At 34.9% G+C, this 18,654-nt stretch overlaps 1 protein-coding gene across 1 annotated transcript; it reads right to left on the bottom strand.

Annotated features, from left to right (window-relative positions):
• Nucleotides 1-4,759: 4,759 nt before the first annotated feature.
• LOC110778551 (transport protein particle 20 kDa subunit) lies at nt 4,760-12,196 on the bottom strand. The gene is made up of 6 exons (XM_056843195.1): nt 11,928-12,196; nt 11,708-11,822; nt 10,289-10,374; nt 10,104-10,164; nt 9,257-9,343; nt 4,760-5,174 (listed from the first exon to the last, which is right to left on the bottom strand). The coding sequence occupies exons 2-6, from the start codon at nt 11,786-11,788 to the stop codon at nt 5,082-5,084; spliced, it is 408 nt and encodes a 135-aa protein (XP_056699173.1). The 5' UTR covers nt 11,789-11,822; nt 11,928-12,196; the 3' UTR covers nt 4,760-5,081.
• Between the last annotated feature and the right edge of the window lie 6,458 nt (nt 12,197-18,654).

Below are 18,654 nucleotides of genomic sequence, written 5' to 3'. Positions count from 1 at the left end.
GGGGGTGTAGCTTTGCTTTGGCGGAGGGAGATTAACGTGATGCTTCGATCAATGGCGGTGCACCATATTGATGGGTTGGTGCGTGGTGGACTGGGTGATGATGAGTGGAGGTTAACAGGCTTCTATGGGTGGCCGGAGGTGCATAATCGTCACCTATCTTGGAAACTACTCTCAGAATTGCCCTCACAAGCCCAATTACCTTGGGTCTATATCGGGGACTTTAATGAGATTTTAGTTTCCTCGGAGAAACTGGGTGGTAATGATAGGGCGGAGTGGCAAATGGCGAATTTCAGGAGTGTAGTGGATGCTTGTGGTTCCGGGATGTGCCTTATTCGGGGTACGAGTTTACTTATGACAATGGGAGGGGGAGGCAGGTAATATCCAATGTAGGTTGGATAGGGCGTTGGTGACGAACGAGTGGTTATCTTGCTTTCCTCATGCTCATCTGAAACACCTTGGCAGAGAATGGTCGGACCGTGACCCAATCAAACTATATTTGAGTAGGAGAGATGGCAGTTTGGAGTTTGGAGACAAGCCGTTTAGGTTTGAACAATTGTGGGCGAATGAAGAGGCTTGTGAAGGAATTATAGAAAATGCGTGGCTAGGTGGAAGAAACTTGGAGTCTAAAATGGCTATGTGTGCTGAGGACCTTACAAAATGGAGTAGCGAAAAGTTCGGTGCCATTTTTCGTGAACTAAAGAAGAAAAGAAGGAAATTAAAAAGGCTTAATAAAGGGGGATTGACGATTCATTAATTTAAGCTCCCTTTAATGGATCCCCTCAAAAAAAAAAGTAGGCAAACTGTTGAGCCAATATGGTTTTGATGATGACAATCTAACGTAATCAACTAACGTGGTTTTCAAGTTGTATGTGTGCAAGGATCATTAATGAATAGTTGTGCCCAAGTCATCAATAATAAAGCTTACTGGAAGTTGATGATTGTGAGATGCTTATAACAAAGAAGCATAAAATCCAGAGCTGGAATTGTAGAGCAGTTCCTAAGGATGAACTCTAGAGAAGCTGGGAGTTATAAAGTTCCTGCGGAAGAACTAGAACTCCAGATGAGCTAGAGGAATCCCGAAAGAGATGGTTGATCCTCTAAGTGGTTGATCCTCAAAGACGGTTGTTCTCAAAGAAGGTTGTTCCCAAAGACGACTGTTCCCGAAGACGGCTGTTCCCAAAGAAGGTTGTTCCCAAAGATGGCTGTTCCCGAAGACGTCTGTTCCCAAAGACGGCTGTTCCCAAAGACGGTTGTTCCTAAAGATGGTTGTTCCTAAAGATGGTTGTTCCTTTAATTTCTAAATTCCGCAAAGGAACACCCTAAGTTCAACGAAACAATTCACCCCCCCCCCCTCTTGTCAGTGTTCCTACTGGAATATCAGTTGGTATCAGAGCCGTAACTCGCTGATAAGCAGGCAACCCTGCTGAGTAAAGTTCCTGGAAGAAGGAGGAACACTAATGAGAAACTTGAAGAAAGGAACACAACCCAATGTTGTTCCAGAACAAGGAAAAACGAAGGCGGACTTGTTCTTGATGAATAAAAGTCACTCAAGGATATACAACAAAATATTTGAGGTACGTACCTCATCCTTGAGATCTTCTTTGTGTGCATACATTAATTTATTGCTTGTTCCTAATGGAACTACTATAATTTTGATTTAAAATCGAATTTGAAAAATCTAAAATATGTTTTTAATAGACAATTTTTCAATTTATTTTAAAACTCCAGTATATTTAAATGAGTTCAAGGAAATGACTTTTGAGAAAATGCACACAAGAATCTGTGGAAATTAAAATTTTTAATTTTTAGGCAACGTTATACAGTACTAATTTTTTTTTTGCCTAAGAATTATTATTTTATATGCTTCATGAATATATTGATTATCATTTATATGAATGCATATTGTATCTCGGTAGTAGTAGTTGTTTTAATTATATTTTAACAGTCATTACTAACAAGAAGGGACCCAAATCATGTTGGGTTCCCTTGCCTAAGGAATTGGTACAGAAACAAACAAAGGTGCACACTAATCTGTCAGAAACTTGACGTACCAGTTTCTTCCTTGTTCCTGCGAGTTCAAGTTCAACATTGAGGAACTCACTGGTTCATTGATGACCCGTGAGTTATGCTTAGGAACTCATGGTGGTGTGGCATTTTAGATGGCATATTACATCAGCACCTTAAATGGGAACATAGATCAAAATCCGGAGAGGAACTTTCGGACAAAGGAACACCTCAAGATTCACAAATATGTTTAATGGAAAATTTTGACTTTAAGTCGAATCTGAGATATGTTTATTTCAACAATCTGTTATTTGTTTCAATACGGAACCCAAGCAAAGTAGTGTTCCTAGATCTAATAACTAGACTTTATGAATGCCTAAGTGAGGGGGAACAACGCATGGCACTAGTTGTTCCTAGTAATTCATTAGCAATATATTTTATTCTCTCACTAAAAGGCTTATTAATAACGTAGGGAAATATTATACAAGTTTGAAATTCGTTGAAGTTTCCTCGAATTTCCCTTAAGACTCATTGAATTGTGTATTATATGTGTAGAGTTTATGTGAATAGTCTTTCTTATAAAATTGACACCACAGTCTTTCTATGTCTTGTACGTAGTCATGAGCTAGAATTGAATTAAGGACTCACTGATGTCTTTGTAATATTACCCTTAGTTTCCAAACTGCTTATGCGTTGATAAAAAGGAAAAAGAAGCAAAAGTGAAGTTCCATGTCCTTATGGATCAAAACAAGGCTTTTTCATTCGATCCATGTGCACTCTTAAGAATGTCCAAATCCTGTAATGTGTGATAATTTATTTCTTCCATGATATCCACCAATTAAACTCTTGTTCCTCACAAAAATGTTTCCTACACTTTTTCTACCGTATCTCTACAACATATTAGAGATCACAAAATCAATTCATATCACACATTGATTTCTTTTTCTTTTCAAAACATTCTCAAAATTCATCACTATACAAAAATCCTCTACGAAATATTCCTCCTTTGTCACTTAATCGAGTAGTTGAGGGGGAACTAATGAGGAAGGTGATTGATAGAGCGTTTATTTATATTTTGAAAGAAAAAAAACAATAGGAGATGAAAAAAAAATGGAGACAAAAGAAATCAAAATGAAAAAAAGAGGGGAACAAAAGGAGAGCTATATGAAGGAAGAAATAGAAGGGATAAGAAGTTCCTACAAGCAGTTAAGTTTCCAAGTTGAAATACAAATGAAGCTGTCAGTATCTTAAAGAATTATCTTTCAAAAATATTAAGTTCCTTAATGATTCACAAGGGAACTTACACCATAAACGTAAGTTCCTACAAAAATTATTGAATCAAGGAACTATCAAAAAGCTTCAAATAAATTATACGAAGAAGAAAAGGAAACTATGTACTGTTAAAGAAGAAGAAAGAGAAGGAACAACAATGTATTTTATGAGAAGGAACTTCAGTTGAATTTGCGAGAAAAAGGGAGGCATGCTTGAGAAACAAGTGACAAAGGAATAAATCTATTCATCCCATTAGCCTGCCTATCTCTTCATAAATTTTTCCATCAATTATCTATTTTCTTTGGAACTCATTAGACATTTGATTTATTCTTATTAATGTGTTGCACTTTGGTGAAAATGAGATTATACTTGTTGACAACTACACTTTAGCTTCTTTGACTGATTTATTGATGTATGCGTGAGGATGGCTAATATTACTAGATTGACGTTTGAGCAAATTAATACTTTCTTTTGCCTCATGTTTGACCATTAAATATATGTTCTTGGTGGTGTGGTGTCAATGTACATCTGGAAGATTGTTTATAAATCCTTGAAACGAAGTACACTTTTTGATGATGTCAAAGGGGGAAGAGAAAAGGCAAAGATACTTATTTCCTACTTTTATAAGATGATTAATAGTTATTTATGTTTTATTCTCTACTAAATAATGATCTTGCTACTAAGTTCCTGTTAGTTTTATTATTACTTTGCCTTGGTTTGTCATCACCAAAAAGGGGGAAATTGTTGAGCCAATATGGTTTTGATGATGACAAACTAACGTAATCAACTAACGTGGTTTTCAAGTTGTATGTGTGCAAGGATCATTAATGAATAGTTGTGCCCAAGTCATCAATAATAAAGCTTACTGGAAGTTGATGATTGTGAGATGCTTATAACAAAGAAGCATAAAATCCGGAGCTGGAATTGTAGAGCAGTTCCTAAGGATGAACTCTAGAGAAGTTGGGAGTTATAAAGTTCCTGCGGAAGAACTAGAACTCCAGATGAGCTAGAAGAATCCCGAAAGAGATGGTTGATCCTCTAAGTGGTTGATCCTCAAAGACGGTTGTTCCCAAAGAAGGTTGTTCCCAAAGACGACTGTTCCCGAAGACGGCCGTTCCCAAAGAAGGTTGTTCCCAAAGACGGCTGTTACCGAAGACGTCTGTTCCCAAAGACGGCTGTTCCTAGAGATGGATGTTCCTTTAATTTCTAAATTCCGCAAAGGAACACCCTAAGTTCAACGAAACAATTCACCCCCCCCTCTTGTCAGTGTTCCTACTGGAATATCACAAACGTTTTAAATCGCTAGTAAAACCGCAATATTTTAGAATCACCAGTAGAATCGGAAACAATAGTAGACTCGTACATTGAATCAAGCCAAGATTTCGTGCTTCTTTGTTAGACGAAGGTTTATACCTTAAAATCATCCTTTTCCTCAAATAAGGAGGAAAAACTAAATCCCGTCAAAATCTTAGACCAACAGAGATTAGCAAAAAGCACTGTCATTCAAAAAAAAAATAGACAACCTTGCAGTTCCAGAAGGCAAATCTTTCAATCACTGCCAAAATTAGAAGGATGAAAATTCTACTTCTCGTATAAGAAAGAAGACAATACTCGTTATTGCCATCATAGGGTATACAAAAAAAAGACAATACATCTTATCCACTCGTATTGTATAAACTAAAATGTTTTATAACCTAAACTTTCAACTGAAGTGTCAGCCAAATAACAGCTTGAAGCCTTGAACTCAGGACAGTTTCTGTCTAATCCAGTAACAAACTCAGCTTCTCTTGCTTTCCACATCCGCTTCACAGATATTTTCGGGCTAGGGCTCTGACTTTTGTGTCAAAATGTGATGAAGCAATGCGAGACCCTGGTAGATAAAGGGGATTGAGCAGAATCTGAAATTTTGGAAGTTGTCAAATCAATGAAATAGTGTAAAAAACAATATATCAATCACTAATGAAAGAGCAATGATAACTATCACCCGTCACCAAACATCTTTGACGGTCTTTCTATGAAAACAAAGAGATTATCAGCTCTTGCAAACTCAATCAAGGATCAGCTAGAAAAATTAACACATGAAAAAGATTGTTTCACCAACCATTTAAAAAAAATTGAACCAGAGAAGGTAGAGCTATAATTATAAATTATAAATTATAATTGAATATGGATAGCAGCTCAGAAAGGATTAGTAGTGCTCTGATAGAATAAGCCAAAGAATGGTAGTACTACATGCTAACAACATAAAATTGCATGTAGTTTGTAGTAGCCGGCTCTTGTTTATACTCTCCAAAAACTGGGAACAAAGAAGACAGTGACTAAATAGTTATACGTAGAAGTATTTGTTATCAATGCCTATAAAATGAAACCAGGAAATCTGAGCCCTGCATCCCCCATCATCTTTAAAACAAGTAATTTTTTTTAGTCTTGAGACCATGTCAATCAACAATCACACAGTAAATTAGTAAAAATGATTATCTAAAAGGGACACTTAAACCAAACACAGTACAGATTTGCAAAAAAAGAATCTCATTTTGTTTCTCCTCAGTGCCAAGGTAGCTGACATGACTACAAATGCTTCTCAAAATTTCCAAAAGGACTTATTTTGTTTTATAGGGTCTATTCCACGAACAGGCAAGCACATGTTTCTAGTTTCTCCTCCTTCCTACATAAAACAAACATTTGCTGAACCTATCCTATTGAGACAAGGGATGCAATCCAGCTCCCAATCCTATTGAAAAAACGGATAACCTTTCACTGTAAGAGATAGCCTCTGTGCTGTAGTCAGACTATAAGAGCACCAAACAAGAAAGAAAGAAAGATATATTACTTTCTTGTCAATGATCTTTCAAAAATAAAGGTTACTATTCCTACCTTTGAACTGTTTACTGTAGAAGAATACAGAGAGGAGACTTGTGAGACCGATTGATTAGTATGAGGAGCATTTCTCCTACATAAGCATCCAGGCTGTCTTCTATATAACATACTTCTAAACAGATGATTGGCTACAAACGAAATTGTTATTCCTGTAATGCATACGCACCATCCCCAATGCCTGACGAACACCCCCCCCCCCCCCCCCCCACACACACACACACACTCTATTCTAGCTTATCCAGTATAGGCTTAAAGAAGAGTAACGCTCTTACAGGAAAAAAGAAATTATAGTTCTGAAAAAGGGGGAACGATGAGATGTCTTTAACAAATAAACTACATAGGAAAAAACCGAAAGACAGGGCTCCAGAAAGCAGTTAACCAGGATTCACGCGTAAAGAAGCTTTTAATCAGCAAGAGTAGAAAACTAAGTTCATTCTGAATCAGCAAGAACACTAGTATCAGGAGCACAGCTATATAAAACAACACACATATATGGAAAGAAAAAAAATAGAACTGGAATTGCATTGGAGCTGAACACAAGTGTTGCATATGTGAGTAATTAATATGGTAGACAAAGTAATACAGAGATGTTCCATTACTTATTTATTTATTTGCACTTTCTAAGTGTTACCAAGTTTACGTGATAGAGGGAGTAAATAGTCATAGATAGATATCAAGATTCCTCAAGACAATTTATTTAAGAGAAAGATAAGATGGCAATGACATTGAACAACAGATCAACAAGCAAGTAACACAAATATCCTTAGTAATCATGTGGGGAATTCCTATTTTAAGATCTCTCTTACCTCCAGAAGCAGAGCACCAAACAGTACAGTCAGGTCAAAACATTTCTAGACGATTTCTTGCACAAGTTCACAACATATTAACATACGTTAATACCATCCTCAAAAGTCACAATTTTAATTAATATAATAAATAAATATTGAAAGAGCATATCATCGGCTCAATCTCTTGAATTCCAAATCAACTTATCCCTTGTTTATTTAAATGCATTGGGTAAAGGGGAAAGGGTAATATTGGTAGTGCATAATAAGTCTGTTAGGATTAGCTTGGAGGAAGCGAGTGAGTTAGTTAAGGGGGAAAGGAAGGAGAGCTGCAATAATTACAGGAGATTATAGAGAAAGAGAGAAGAGCAGAAAATTTTGAGTTAATTGTACTTTGATTATCTTGTAGTTGGGAGTATCCAGCATTCCAGCCATTCTTAGGTCTGGGGTTATAAATTCTCCTTAACAATAATTTCTCCTAACCAATGCATCCCATACCACTCCCAAAATCTTATATATGAAACTCCAATAACATCTATCACGGACCGTTTCAATTGCCTTTCATTACAACTACTCCAATCAGCACCACCATTGTAATATCCCATTTAACTGTCAACTATCTATCTATTACTTTATACTAAAACAGACACCAGGAATGACACATGTCATTTCCTGGTGTAAAACTTTCCCGCCAAAAATCACTTTCCTAAAAAATATATCTATTTTTTATTTATTTTATTCTTTACCCTCTTTATAAACTATTTATGTATGGGAAAAAATATTAGTTTAGAAATTATGGTAATAATAGATACCACGTAATAATAATTTTGCTAAATACTTTTTGGTAATATTTTAATCAAATCGGGACATTAATAATGAAAAATATATTAACTCGATATGTCATGTTGGTCAAATTAGCATATTACATGTGTGTACGGGATCTAATCTAGTTTACTTTCATTTGGACTGAAGCAGAAAGGTGACAGTCTTTCGAGTCACTACTTCGATGAAACAGATTTTTGGTAAATGTAAGGCTAAGGTCAACAAGTCTCATTACAACTGCCCGGGTAAGGCAGCATACATTTACCTTTTGTATCCCCCTCTAGAAAGAAGCCTTATAAAGGATTGGGTTAACATTATAGTTTTAGTAGCATGGTATTGAGTCAGAACTTCCACATCAAGAATTTACCTTCCATCCACAAACACACTTTCGACCATTGAAATGGTATCAAACGCAACAAACCTGACGTATTATGGAGCAACTTAGCTAAAGTATCATACCCATTCATCATCATTACAAGGCCCTTAATGCTTTCACCGCACTGGACTGATCCGTCATAAAAACAAAACCACGCAATCTTACCATTTCCCAAGTGTCATAGCCTCGTATACATTGTAGAACATCTAATAATTCATCTTCAATGTCTCCGAGAAGGCCAGAACTCATAATAACTCTATGGAGAAGATTAGTAAAACCATATGTATAAAAGTCGAATCGATTCCTACCCCTTCAGCCTTCTCAAAATGTCGTTGTAGCAAAGTCATTCTATAGATTCAATTTACAGGAAAACATAAAAAATAAATAACACACACCCTTTCTCCTCAAATAGTTTCTTTACATCGTCAAAAATCCAATGCCGAACATAATGTCCTCTAGTAACAGCAAAGTTCAGCACCGATAGGATAACCCTTAACATTAGATAGACAGGGTAAAAAAAGTTCCTTTTACCAAAACAAGTGTCCAACTGAACTATTAAATTACAATGACAATAACAGATCTTGTGTCATCACCTAACTGAGAAAACCTCAACAGCAGCATAATAACTTAACTAAGACAATACTATAGGACAACAATATCAAACCATCATGCAGATGTTCTTTTGTCCTATAGAGGGAACAATAATACTGACTTTAAAAAAGGAAGATGCAAGTGTATCCATGATATTACTTCCTATCCACTACCAATTACAATATTTATCCAGGACTGTGTTCTGAGATTTAAGACATGGAACTCAAATAGGCATAGCAATTATCGCGAGGCCAAACCTAATTATATAGAAACTAAAAGAATAGATATATCTTACGAAGAAAGAGATCCAGTTTATTGATGCATTCAAATACTAGGGCACACTCAGAATTTTGAGAACTAATTCTCTTTTATGCAGATTGGTATACTTTTTCCTGAGTGCTGAAAGATCTCACCCACTTTAAGGACTTCTTATCTTCTGTAATATGTACTTTCACTCATTCAATAAAACTACCTTCCAAATAATTAAACAAATTTGAACAAGCTTTGTTGAAGTAGAAGCACATTATACCTTGATATACAACTCGTGCACCTCCTGAAAGAAACATTTTACTCCATCCTCATTACGGGAGTCATGAAGAAGCATAAATCGCGTATGTGATGACAGGTTAAAGAAAATTAACAACTTCACGAGATGCAATACAATAAAATAACAGAAAGACTGAACTATAAACCAACATAAATGTAAGTACCAATCAAAACGCTGACCAACGGAGAGGGAATGTCCTTAGTTGACATTGAAACTTGCCAAAACCATGTCTAGACTCTAGAGATTACCAACAAAGTCAGAAGCGATTACATAAATCCAAAGCTAGCAGAAACACAAATAAACATCCATATAATCTTTTGTACATAATTAATGATATGATTTCGTATCTTAAAAAAAACAAATGATTACACAGGAAGCTTCTGAAATGAAGAAAAAAACCATTCAGCCGTTTCTCACATAGGCCATGTTGGAGTGGAAAATTTTCAATGAGAAACTTATGTCAACACTTTGCAGAAGAAGATGAAAGAAAAAGCACCTAAATTGTTTTATGTCTTAAGAAAACTCTTATTTTCAAGACCATAAATTTTTGCTACATTTTTTTAATGCAGTATAATTGCCCCCATTCTATCAACTTATATAGTCAATCATCATTTAGTTTAAAGTCATACGCGCGGCATGAGCATAAAAAGTGAAACCATACTAATCAGCTAATAGCAACAGGATATTCATTATTCACGTCAAACTACAATACATGCTAGCATGGAGAGAACTGAGAAGTAGAGAAAATTCAAGAACCAATCAGAAATAAGTCTAAGAAACCCAAATCTAATTGAATAACTGCCTATTAGGGAAGATTTTCAAGGATATGACCAGCAGTTACGTATACCGACACCACCAAATCATTGAATCTGTCTATTGCTTTTAAAAACCTGAAAGAAAAAGAAGAATATTATAAACACAAAATGAGAACACGGAGAGGCAAAGAGAATAGGGATACTTAGAACAGCTTGGGATGGAAAACAGAATAGTGACACTTAGAATATAGACACTTACATAGCACTGGTTGTCCATGCAAGATCCTGGACTATGTCTAAAGATGCATGTAGTATAAACTGGTGCTGCTGTGCAGCATCTTCCTTCTGGAAATTACAGCAATATTGTACATTAATTAACCAGTAACTTCAAGTATCAAAAGAGGAGTTAGCCAATAACAATGTAGATGCTAGGTAAGCAAGGATTTTATATACAAAGGTGAGAACATAAAATTAACTTTATACAAGAACAAGAATCATATACACAGCAAACAGCGAGCAGAAAAATAAATTAGAGGACAAGTTTGCTTCAACAAGAAAACTGCAACTCGGAAAATTAACCTACTTGTTTCAAATCTCTAAATCAAGTACCACCACCAGAAAGTTTCAGCTTAGCCCAGAAGAAAGCTAGATAAGTTATCCTGAATCACAGCAAGTCCCTGGCCCCACAGATATATCATATATGCACATAATGACTAACTACGAACTCCAAATTACTACCCGTAAGAGTGTAGCCACTTACCCCATAAAATGTCTTCTTCTTGGCCACTTCAAACTCCCAAAAACATATTTACAACAGATCCAAACAGTAAAACGGAATACCCAAGACTCCCCATGCAAAGCAAATAACTTCCATCAAAGATCCTAAACGATTTCCAGAAACAACATGAAATCGTAATCGCAACCTCTTTAACTTCAAACATGCCTTCCTCTATTCTATATCTTTTAATCGCTCTTCTTATTTATCGTAGTTTTCCACAAAGAAAATAGAAGTCTAAGAAGAGCCACAAAGAAACATTCTCGAGAAGTGCATCATTCCATGCAATCGCTTGAAGAAAATTGAGCTTGAGTGACAGTAAATTTGTAAGCAACTATTTCTCATAAACAGAAAGAGGATTGTGATTTGATGCTAATATTTCTAATCGGAAGAACCCCGTTAAGGACGGTAACCCCAAAGTATTATATCGACATATATGTCACTCGGTTTTCTAGGAGTACGTTTTTCCATTTTTGTAATAAAGGGACAGTTCAGTTCCAAATCAATTAACAATCCATTCTGTGCCAAGAGAAACGTGGGCACAACGAGATTCATGTCCCTAATTTTCTGTTGGAAATTGGTTTTTGATCAGAACTTGTGTCTACCGACAAATCAAACCTGACAATCATATCAATTCGTCTAAATTTCTCCTGATATACATCACTTGTAAATTGCAAAACATTGTTTAGTTTCACCAGTAAAATGTGAGATGTAATAAACTACGGAGTAATTGTATATCCATACAATACCATCAACAGAACAACACATAAGGTAAAGTTCTAGCATATGGAATTCAGCAAACTTAAAAAAATAAAATCCCCAAATCAAAGAGTTGAAAGTATTGCTGAAACCAAAATGAAATTATTTAACAGCAAAAAGATGGTGAAAAAATGAGGGCCGTACTTTCAGTGCAGAACCCAATTCAGCTTCATAAATGGGTATATCAGTGCGACTAACGATCATAAAACATGCCGTACTCGCCATTCCCGATCAAATTGGTAATTACCAGAAATTCAAGCTGAAAATCACAGAACGGAAATTAATCAAACCCTAGAAATTAAATTTGCATGAGTAAAAAAAAAGCATGAATTTGGGAGAGAAAAGTAATGCATTTTGGGCTTACTATTTGAATTGCGATGACGATCTGAATGAATGGCTAACTGCCGATCGTTGAGCTCTTCCAAAGCCGTGAAATCGCAATGCTCGTCGCTTTCAACTGCCTTGTTCAGGTGGCTTCGCCGGCGCCACCGATTCTTGGGTTTCTGTCGGAGATACGGAGAGGTGTTGTAAGAAATAACTAATGGTGTACTGACGTACTGTAGTTGAGGAGGAAGTTTGAGTCCAATTTTTGAGTTCAGTCGAGCGTGTTACTTGGGCTCGATTTTGTTAAAATGCGGTTCATAATGTCCGATGAGTTTTTAAGAATACTCGAGCGTGTTGAGCTCGATTTGATTAAAATTCGGTTCGGGTGAGCTTCTTGACTCGATATTGACCTTAATATTGTTTGAGATAAAATATCAGTTGAAATGGCACCATTTGATGGGAAGATCATGGCCTTATGGGAGAGGAGACAGGATACACTGCTATCCCTCCAACGGACTTTTGACCCATACTCATCCAAAATAAAAAATACAAGAATATAATTGGAAAAGATGGCACACCCCTTAAAATCTTAAATAGATGGGTAAAAGTGTTGGTAACTTGCTATATATTGTCAATGATTATATAAATATTGTCATTGTTGTATTTTTTTATTTTTTTTTGAAATAAAATTAATTCATTAATAAAAAGTCATACGACATCTACAAAAGAAATCTGAATCTATCAAATACATAACAAATCGAATCAAATAAAACTCGTTTTCTTCAAAACTACGATCATCGCGCATCGAACATCTTGTATACCCTCTAACACATCGTTGTTTGATACAACCTTCAACGAGGGGGTCTTTTGATCTGTTGTAATTTTAATATTGAATTAAATCTGATTCAATTGATTGTAGATGTAGAACTGACATCTGCTGCGACACCGCACAAATCTTCATTGCTGAATCAATTTCTCCTGCGAAATTAAATAATATATTCTCCCTCGTACACCAGAAATTTAGGATCCTCTAACCTAAGAAAATTCTCCCTAAAAGGAGAAGAATAACCCTATCTTTCGAGGGAGAACAATTCCTCGCACAAGGAGGAAGTATTATTAAAACCCTAAAACTCAAACAAAATTAGAAAAAGAACAAACAAAATAAAAAGATCGGGGCTTTCCACCGATAAAATCGATGGAAGCCCCTTCAAAATTCACTAATGGAGGCTAGGGTTTGAGAGAGGGAGAGGAGGGAGAGAGAGAAACGGCTTACTAGAGACATTAACCTATAAAATTGCCCACATTCATTGTTGTATATATACTGTAATTGTTGTATTAAAATCAGTGATAATCTCCCAAAAAAAAAGGAAATTAAATGAAATAGACAAAGTAAATGGAGCACTTAAATGAATGAGTAAAAGTGTTGCAGATTAAGTGTTATACTGTCATTGTTTTATTAAAATACTGTCATTGTTATATTAATTACTGTCATTGTTGCTGATACTTAGTAATTTGTTTGACTTTTCAATGCATTAAGTGAAAATACTAATTTACCCCTAGATATGGGACAAAAATCCGTCAGGAAACAGCGGTGTATCATGCCTTCATGAGAGAGATGCCTAAAGGGATCGATGATGTATCAATGATAAGGAAGACCTACCTGCCTTCAAAGTCTCAACAACAAGTGGAATGCATGAAAACAAATCAAGTAAGTTTCTCCAGATGTGGAACATCATTAGAAACAACATGGGTAATATGTAGACCTGGCAAACGGATTGTTTGGATCGAATTCGGTTCGGGTCATTTCGGGTCACTTAACTTGGATCAGTCCATTTGGGTTTCGGGTTTAATACGGTCAGTGGCGGACCCAGCTAAGGGCCAGGGTGGGCACGTGCCACCCCCGAAAAAAAAAAGAAAAAAAAAAGAAGTTAAAGCTGTGAACCCGCATTATCTGTCAAATATATATTAAATTAGTACAAAACAAGCCTGCTCTGCATCTTGCTCCAGTGTTAAGCGACTCTCTTTCAAGTGGGTAAAAGGTGGTCACGGGTTCGATGACAGGGAAGAACTATAATTACCTTTTTTTACAACTTCAACTTCTTTGTTCTTTTTTCCTTCCTCAATTTATTTCTGTTTTTTCCCCCAATTCATTTTCTCTACTTGGTCATAAATTTTCACTTTCTCTTGCTATTACGGAGTATTTGTTAACTTTAATAAATTGAAGCATTATTTCTTTTTCCCACCTCATTTAACGATTACACAAATTATACACCGGAATAAAAGTTAACTCAAAATGCTTAAATGTTTCCCTTATATATGTAAAAGTTACGGAGTATATACTTTTTTGTGATAAAATTTTCATTTTAAAAAAATTATTTTTGCAAAATCCCTAATAATGTATAAAACTAATCATTTAAAATGTTTATCTCAACTTTTTTTATATAAAAGTTTAAAAAAAAAAGGTAAAAATTACAAAAAAACTGGGTAATAGTTATCATGATGTACAATAAATTAATTTTTACAACTTGTGGATGTAAGACCTTTTGTAACTACTACTCTATCATAGTAGACAATCATCTTCATTTTTGTATATTATTTTATACGGAGTAGATTCATGATACATTTAAAAATAATCTCAAACAATTTAAACTTTGCGATGTCTAGAATCAACTACAAGAATTTAACATTAAAACAAAAAAATCTTAAGAGTTATCCATTTTTTATTTTTATATAAAAAATTATAATAATGTCTTTTTATATAGTAGCAACTTCTCCCTCAAAAAAACACTAGCAATTACCTGTCTAGCTTTTGTGCCACCCCTGGATTATTTTCCTGGGTCCGCCACTGAATACGGTTATCTGATGATCAAGTCATCTCCGGATTGAGTCAACATTTGGGGTCAATATCGGTTCGGTTCGTATCAGGTCAACTTTTTGGGGTTAGATCGAGTTTTTTTTGGCTTAATTAGATCGGATTTTTTCATATTTCAAGTTTTGATCTAGTTATTTCGCTTTAGATTTGGACGTCTTTCATAAAATATTCAATTATTTTTAATATTATTATTGTTATCATGTAACAATATTTGTTACAAAATAATTAAGGGATAAACGTATGCGGTTCTTAGATTACTAGTTTACGGTATGTGACTTATAGTAAACGATAAAGGTTATATTTTCACATCGTTACAACTGATAATTTAGACGATTCTAGTTGTAACACCCCGACAATTCTCTCTTTTCTAAAACAACATTTTAATATAAAACATAGAGAATTATCAAGGCATTATCGCCCGTGTGAAAACGTAACGGCTTATTCAGAATTTTGCAGCGGAAAACATAAAACGAACTTTAAGTTTATAAATAATCGATTACAGGTTTAATCCCAAAAACCAATAAAAGAAAATGAGGAAATATAAATAGTACGACAAGTTTATAGTCAAATTAAACAAACTCAAGTCAACTTAGCAAATTAAAACTAAATACAAGCTCTCTATTCCCGATCCCAATGATGCAACATCTTCAAACCTGCAGATGGACAATGCTTATTGATCCTTAGAGACTGCTCACCAAAGATTGGGTCATCACAGGATCAATAAGGCATAGCCATGATCAACATGCACAAGCAAAAGCACGTAATCAGCAAAGCTGAGTACTACATACTAAATCAATAATAATTCTAACATGATTCTATTAAACGAACAATCCTAACATGGTACTAACTAAAACATAAGCAAGGATAATCAAATTATATTGACTTGAAGACTATATTTGACTGAACTAGACCTTTGTATCATTAACATTATTTTAATTGAAATAGTCAATGGACTGAGTTGTCTACTAGAAACTTCTTCTTCTTCACTAAGGAAGACGAGGTACGGGCGCGACTCCGTAAACCCCAATGACCTGCGATATCGAGGGACTTTTGAATAAAATAGAACCGGTGATCAATCCGGCCCCAGAAAAAGCCATAGGCGACCCATGACCCCAACTCCTGATTGTCCGTCACTTTAGACGTGCACTGTCTAAAGCTATTGCTACTCAGTTTCACTTTACATGACTTAACTTTTAATACTTGGTTATGACTCATCAAACATAAATATTATATTCAACAAGTAAACGCAACTTCTTTTATCTTTGAATTAAACAAGTGATCACAGAGACGTCACACAAGACTTATTCCAATTAATTCAACCTTTCCTTTAATACTGATAAACCCCTCTATATGGGTATAAGGTTTCAACTTACTAAACAAGGTCCTCGGCCCTTATAAAGTAGTGAAAAGCAAAAAGGGAACAATGAACAATCGATCTGAATCAACATATATAATAATCTAATGTTCCCAACCAACATGTTCGCATCAATCATCCATACCAACATGCTATAATTCTCATAACGAAATATATATATATATATATATATATATATATATATATATATATATATATATATATATATATATATATATATATATATATATATGCTTAACATGTCCATCCAACAATATTAAACATGCACTTTCAACATAACCTAGTTCATCAACAATTCCAACATAACCAAGTTCCTTAATCATTTCAACATAACGAAGTTTATGAATCATTTCAATATGGTTTCAACGAATCACACACATTCCAAGCACACAGGTATGTACGTACCTTGTGTAAACAAACTGATAGACCACTTTAACGAATTCAAAAGTCACCCTCAAAGAATTTTCCGCCTAAGAAAATCAAGAAACGTACCCAAATCAATTCCTAATAATTTACAGCAACATTAACGTACTCTAAACACATCCTAAACATAATTAGAACATTCCCCAATATCGAAACTTAATTAATTAACTTCCTAGAATATTGATTACTACACTAATGATCACCAATTATCATGAACTCCAATAAAGCATCCCTTTTCAAAATTCCAGCAATATAAAATAGTTTAAAACTTTGCCAAACCATAATTAATATGCTTAAAATCATAAAAACAATAACCTTAATAACTTATAAACATCATACCATGATTTTAAAACTATTAAAACCTTAAAAATTCATGCTTTAATAATTAAAAATCATTATTTCAATGTAATCGCATAATCTGAAAATTGAATTTATTATTTAAACATAATATATAATCTGAAAATATAATTTAATCATAATAAATTATAATTTAAATTCAATAAACATGAATTAAATCACTAAACTAATTTAAAACCCTAACTCACATATTAATCAACCAAAACTGAAATTAATTGATTTACAATATCAATATCAAATCTGAAAATTATAATTTAACTATAAAGATTGATAATTTAATTCAAGAAACATAAATTAAAATCAATAAACTTAAATCAAAACATTTCAATAACTTAGGGTTTAAGAAAGTTAACCAAATAGGGAGGAGAGAGAGGGGGTGGCGACGGTCAGAACCACGGCGGCGCGACAGCGGTTGCGGCTGGGATGGGTTGCTGCCGTGGGAGGCAGTGGTGGTTGTTGGTCGAACCAAAAACCGCAAGGAGAGGGCAAAATCGAAACCAACGAGGAAGGAGGATTTCCGGCTGGACAGGCGCGGCAGCGACGCTGCAGGTGGGCGGCGCAGCGAAGGGAACGACGAGTGGATGGCGGTGCTCGGTGGTTGTGCGTGGCTGCGCAACAACAGAAACAGAGCAACTATTAACGTGCAACCGAAACCAAGGAGTTTAGGAGAACGAAAGAGAGAGAGGGAGAGGGAGGATTACCGGAGGATGGCGAGGGACGACGGTGGTCCGGCGGTGGCGCGACGGCGGCTGAAGGGAGGAGAGAAAAACGGCAGGAGAGAGAAACGGATGAGAGTAAGGAACGTGAAGGAGGTTTCACGTGATAGCATATATGAGAGAATGAGGGTTTGCTTTTCTTGTTTTTTTTTTTTTTTTCTTCTTTGGTTTCACGTGAATTAGGAAAAGAGAAAGGGAGTATGTAGTTTGGGTTTTATTACTTTGGGCTTCACCAATTGGGCTAGAGTTAGGAGTTTAATTTTAGGATTCGAATCCAAAACCGAAATATGATCGTTTTCTAAATTCAATCGATTTTCGTAATTCAAATTCTTTTTAACTTAGAATTCTAAAATTATTCTTTATTGCACAAACCGTTAAAATATTTAGAATATACTTAAATAAAATTAAATATACATTAAATATATAATAAAGTTCTAAAATCGTTAAATATTTAGAACGTACTTAAAATAAAATAAATATACGTTAATTATATATTTATTACTTAAAATTCATAAATTCTATTTAAATATAAATAATGTACGTTAAAATATATTAATAAAATTTATAAATTTACGGGGGATTACAATCTACCCCTCTTAAAAGAAGTTTCGTCCTGAAACTTGACACGAAATTTCCCACATTTTCCCCCAAAAGCTTTTAACTCATTCTTAATAGAGAAGTACTCGTGCCACCTATGTGCACTCTTTTGCCAACTCAAAGCTGTTTGTGTTACTCATGAACACCTTTTCTTATGCGGAGAGTCTATTTGTCTTGCCTAAACTTGTAAAATTTGCTAAAATAAGCATACAAATGCATAAAAATGCCATAAAATAGGTGAAAAGCGCGAATTTCTATCGCATTCTACCCCCCTTAAAGAAAACGAGTTACGCCCTCGTAACTCACCTCAGGAATAGCTAACCAAAATTCTCTTTCGACGAATTCTATTCTCAAAATTCCTATTTCATTAAAACTACTAACTTTAGACTTTTCACAACAGATGACGAAACAATAGAACAAGTCACCC

The sequence above is a fragment of the Spinacia oleracea genome, chromosome 4, assembly GCF_020520425.1.
Source record: "Spinacia oleracea cultivar Varoflay chromosome 4, BTI_SOV_V1, whole genome shotgun sequence".
NCBI lineage: Eukaryota > Viridiplantae > Streptophyta > Magnoliopsida > Caryophyllales > Amaranthaceae > Spinacia > Spinacia oleracea.
This window is presented reverse-complemented; position numbering and strand designations above follow the sequence as displayed.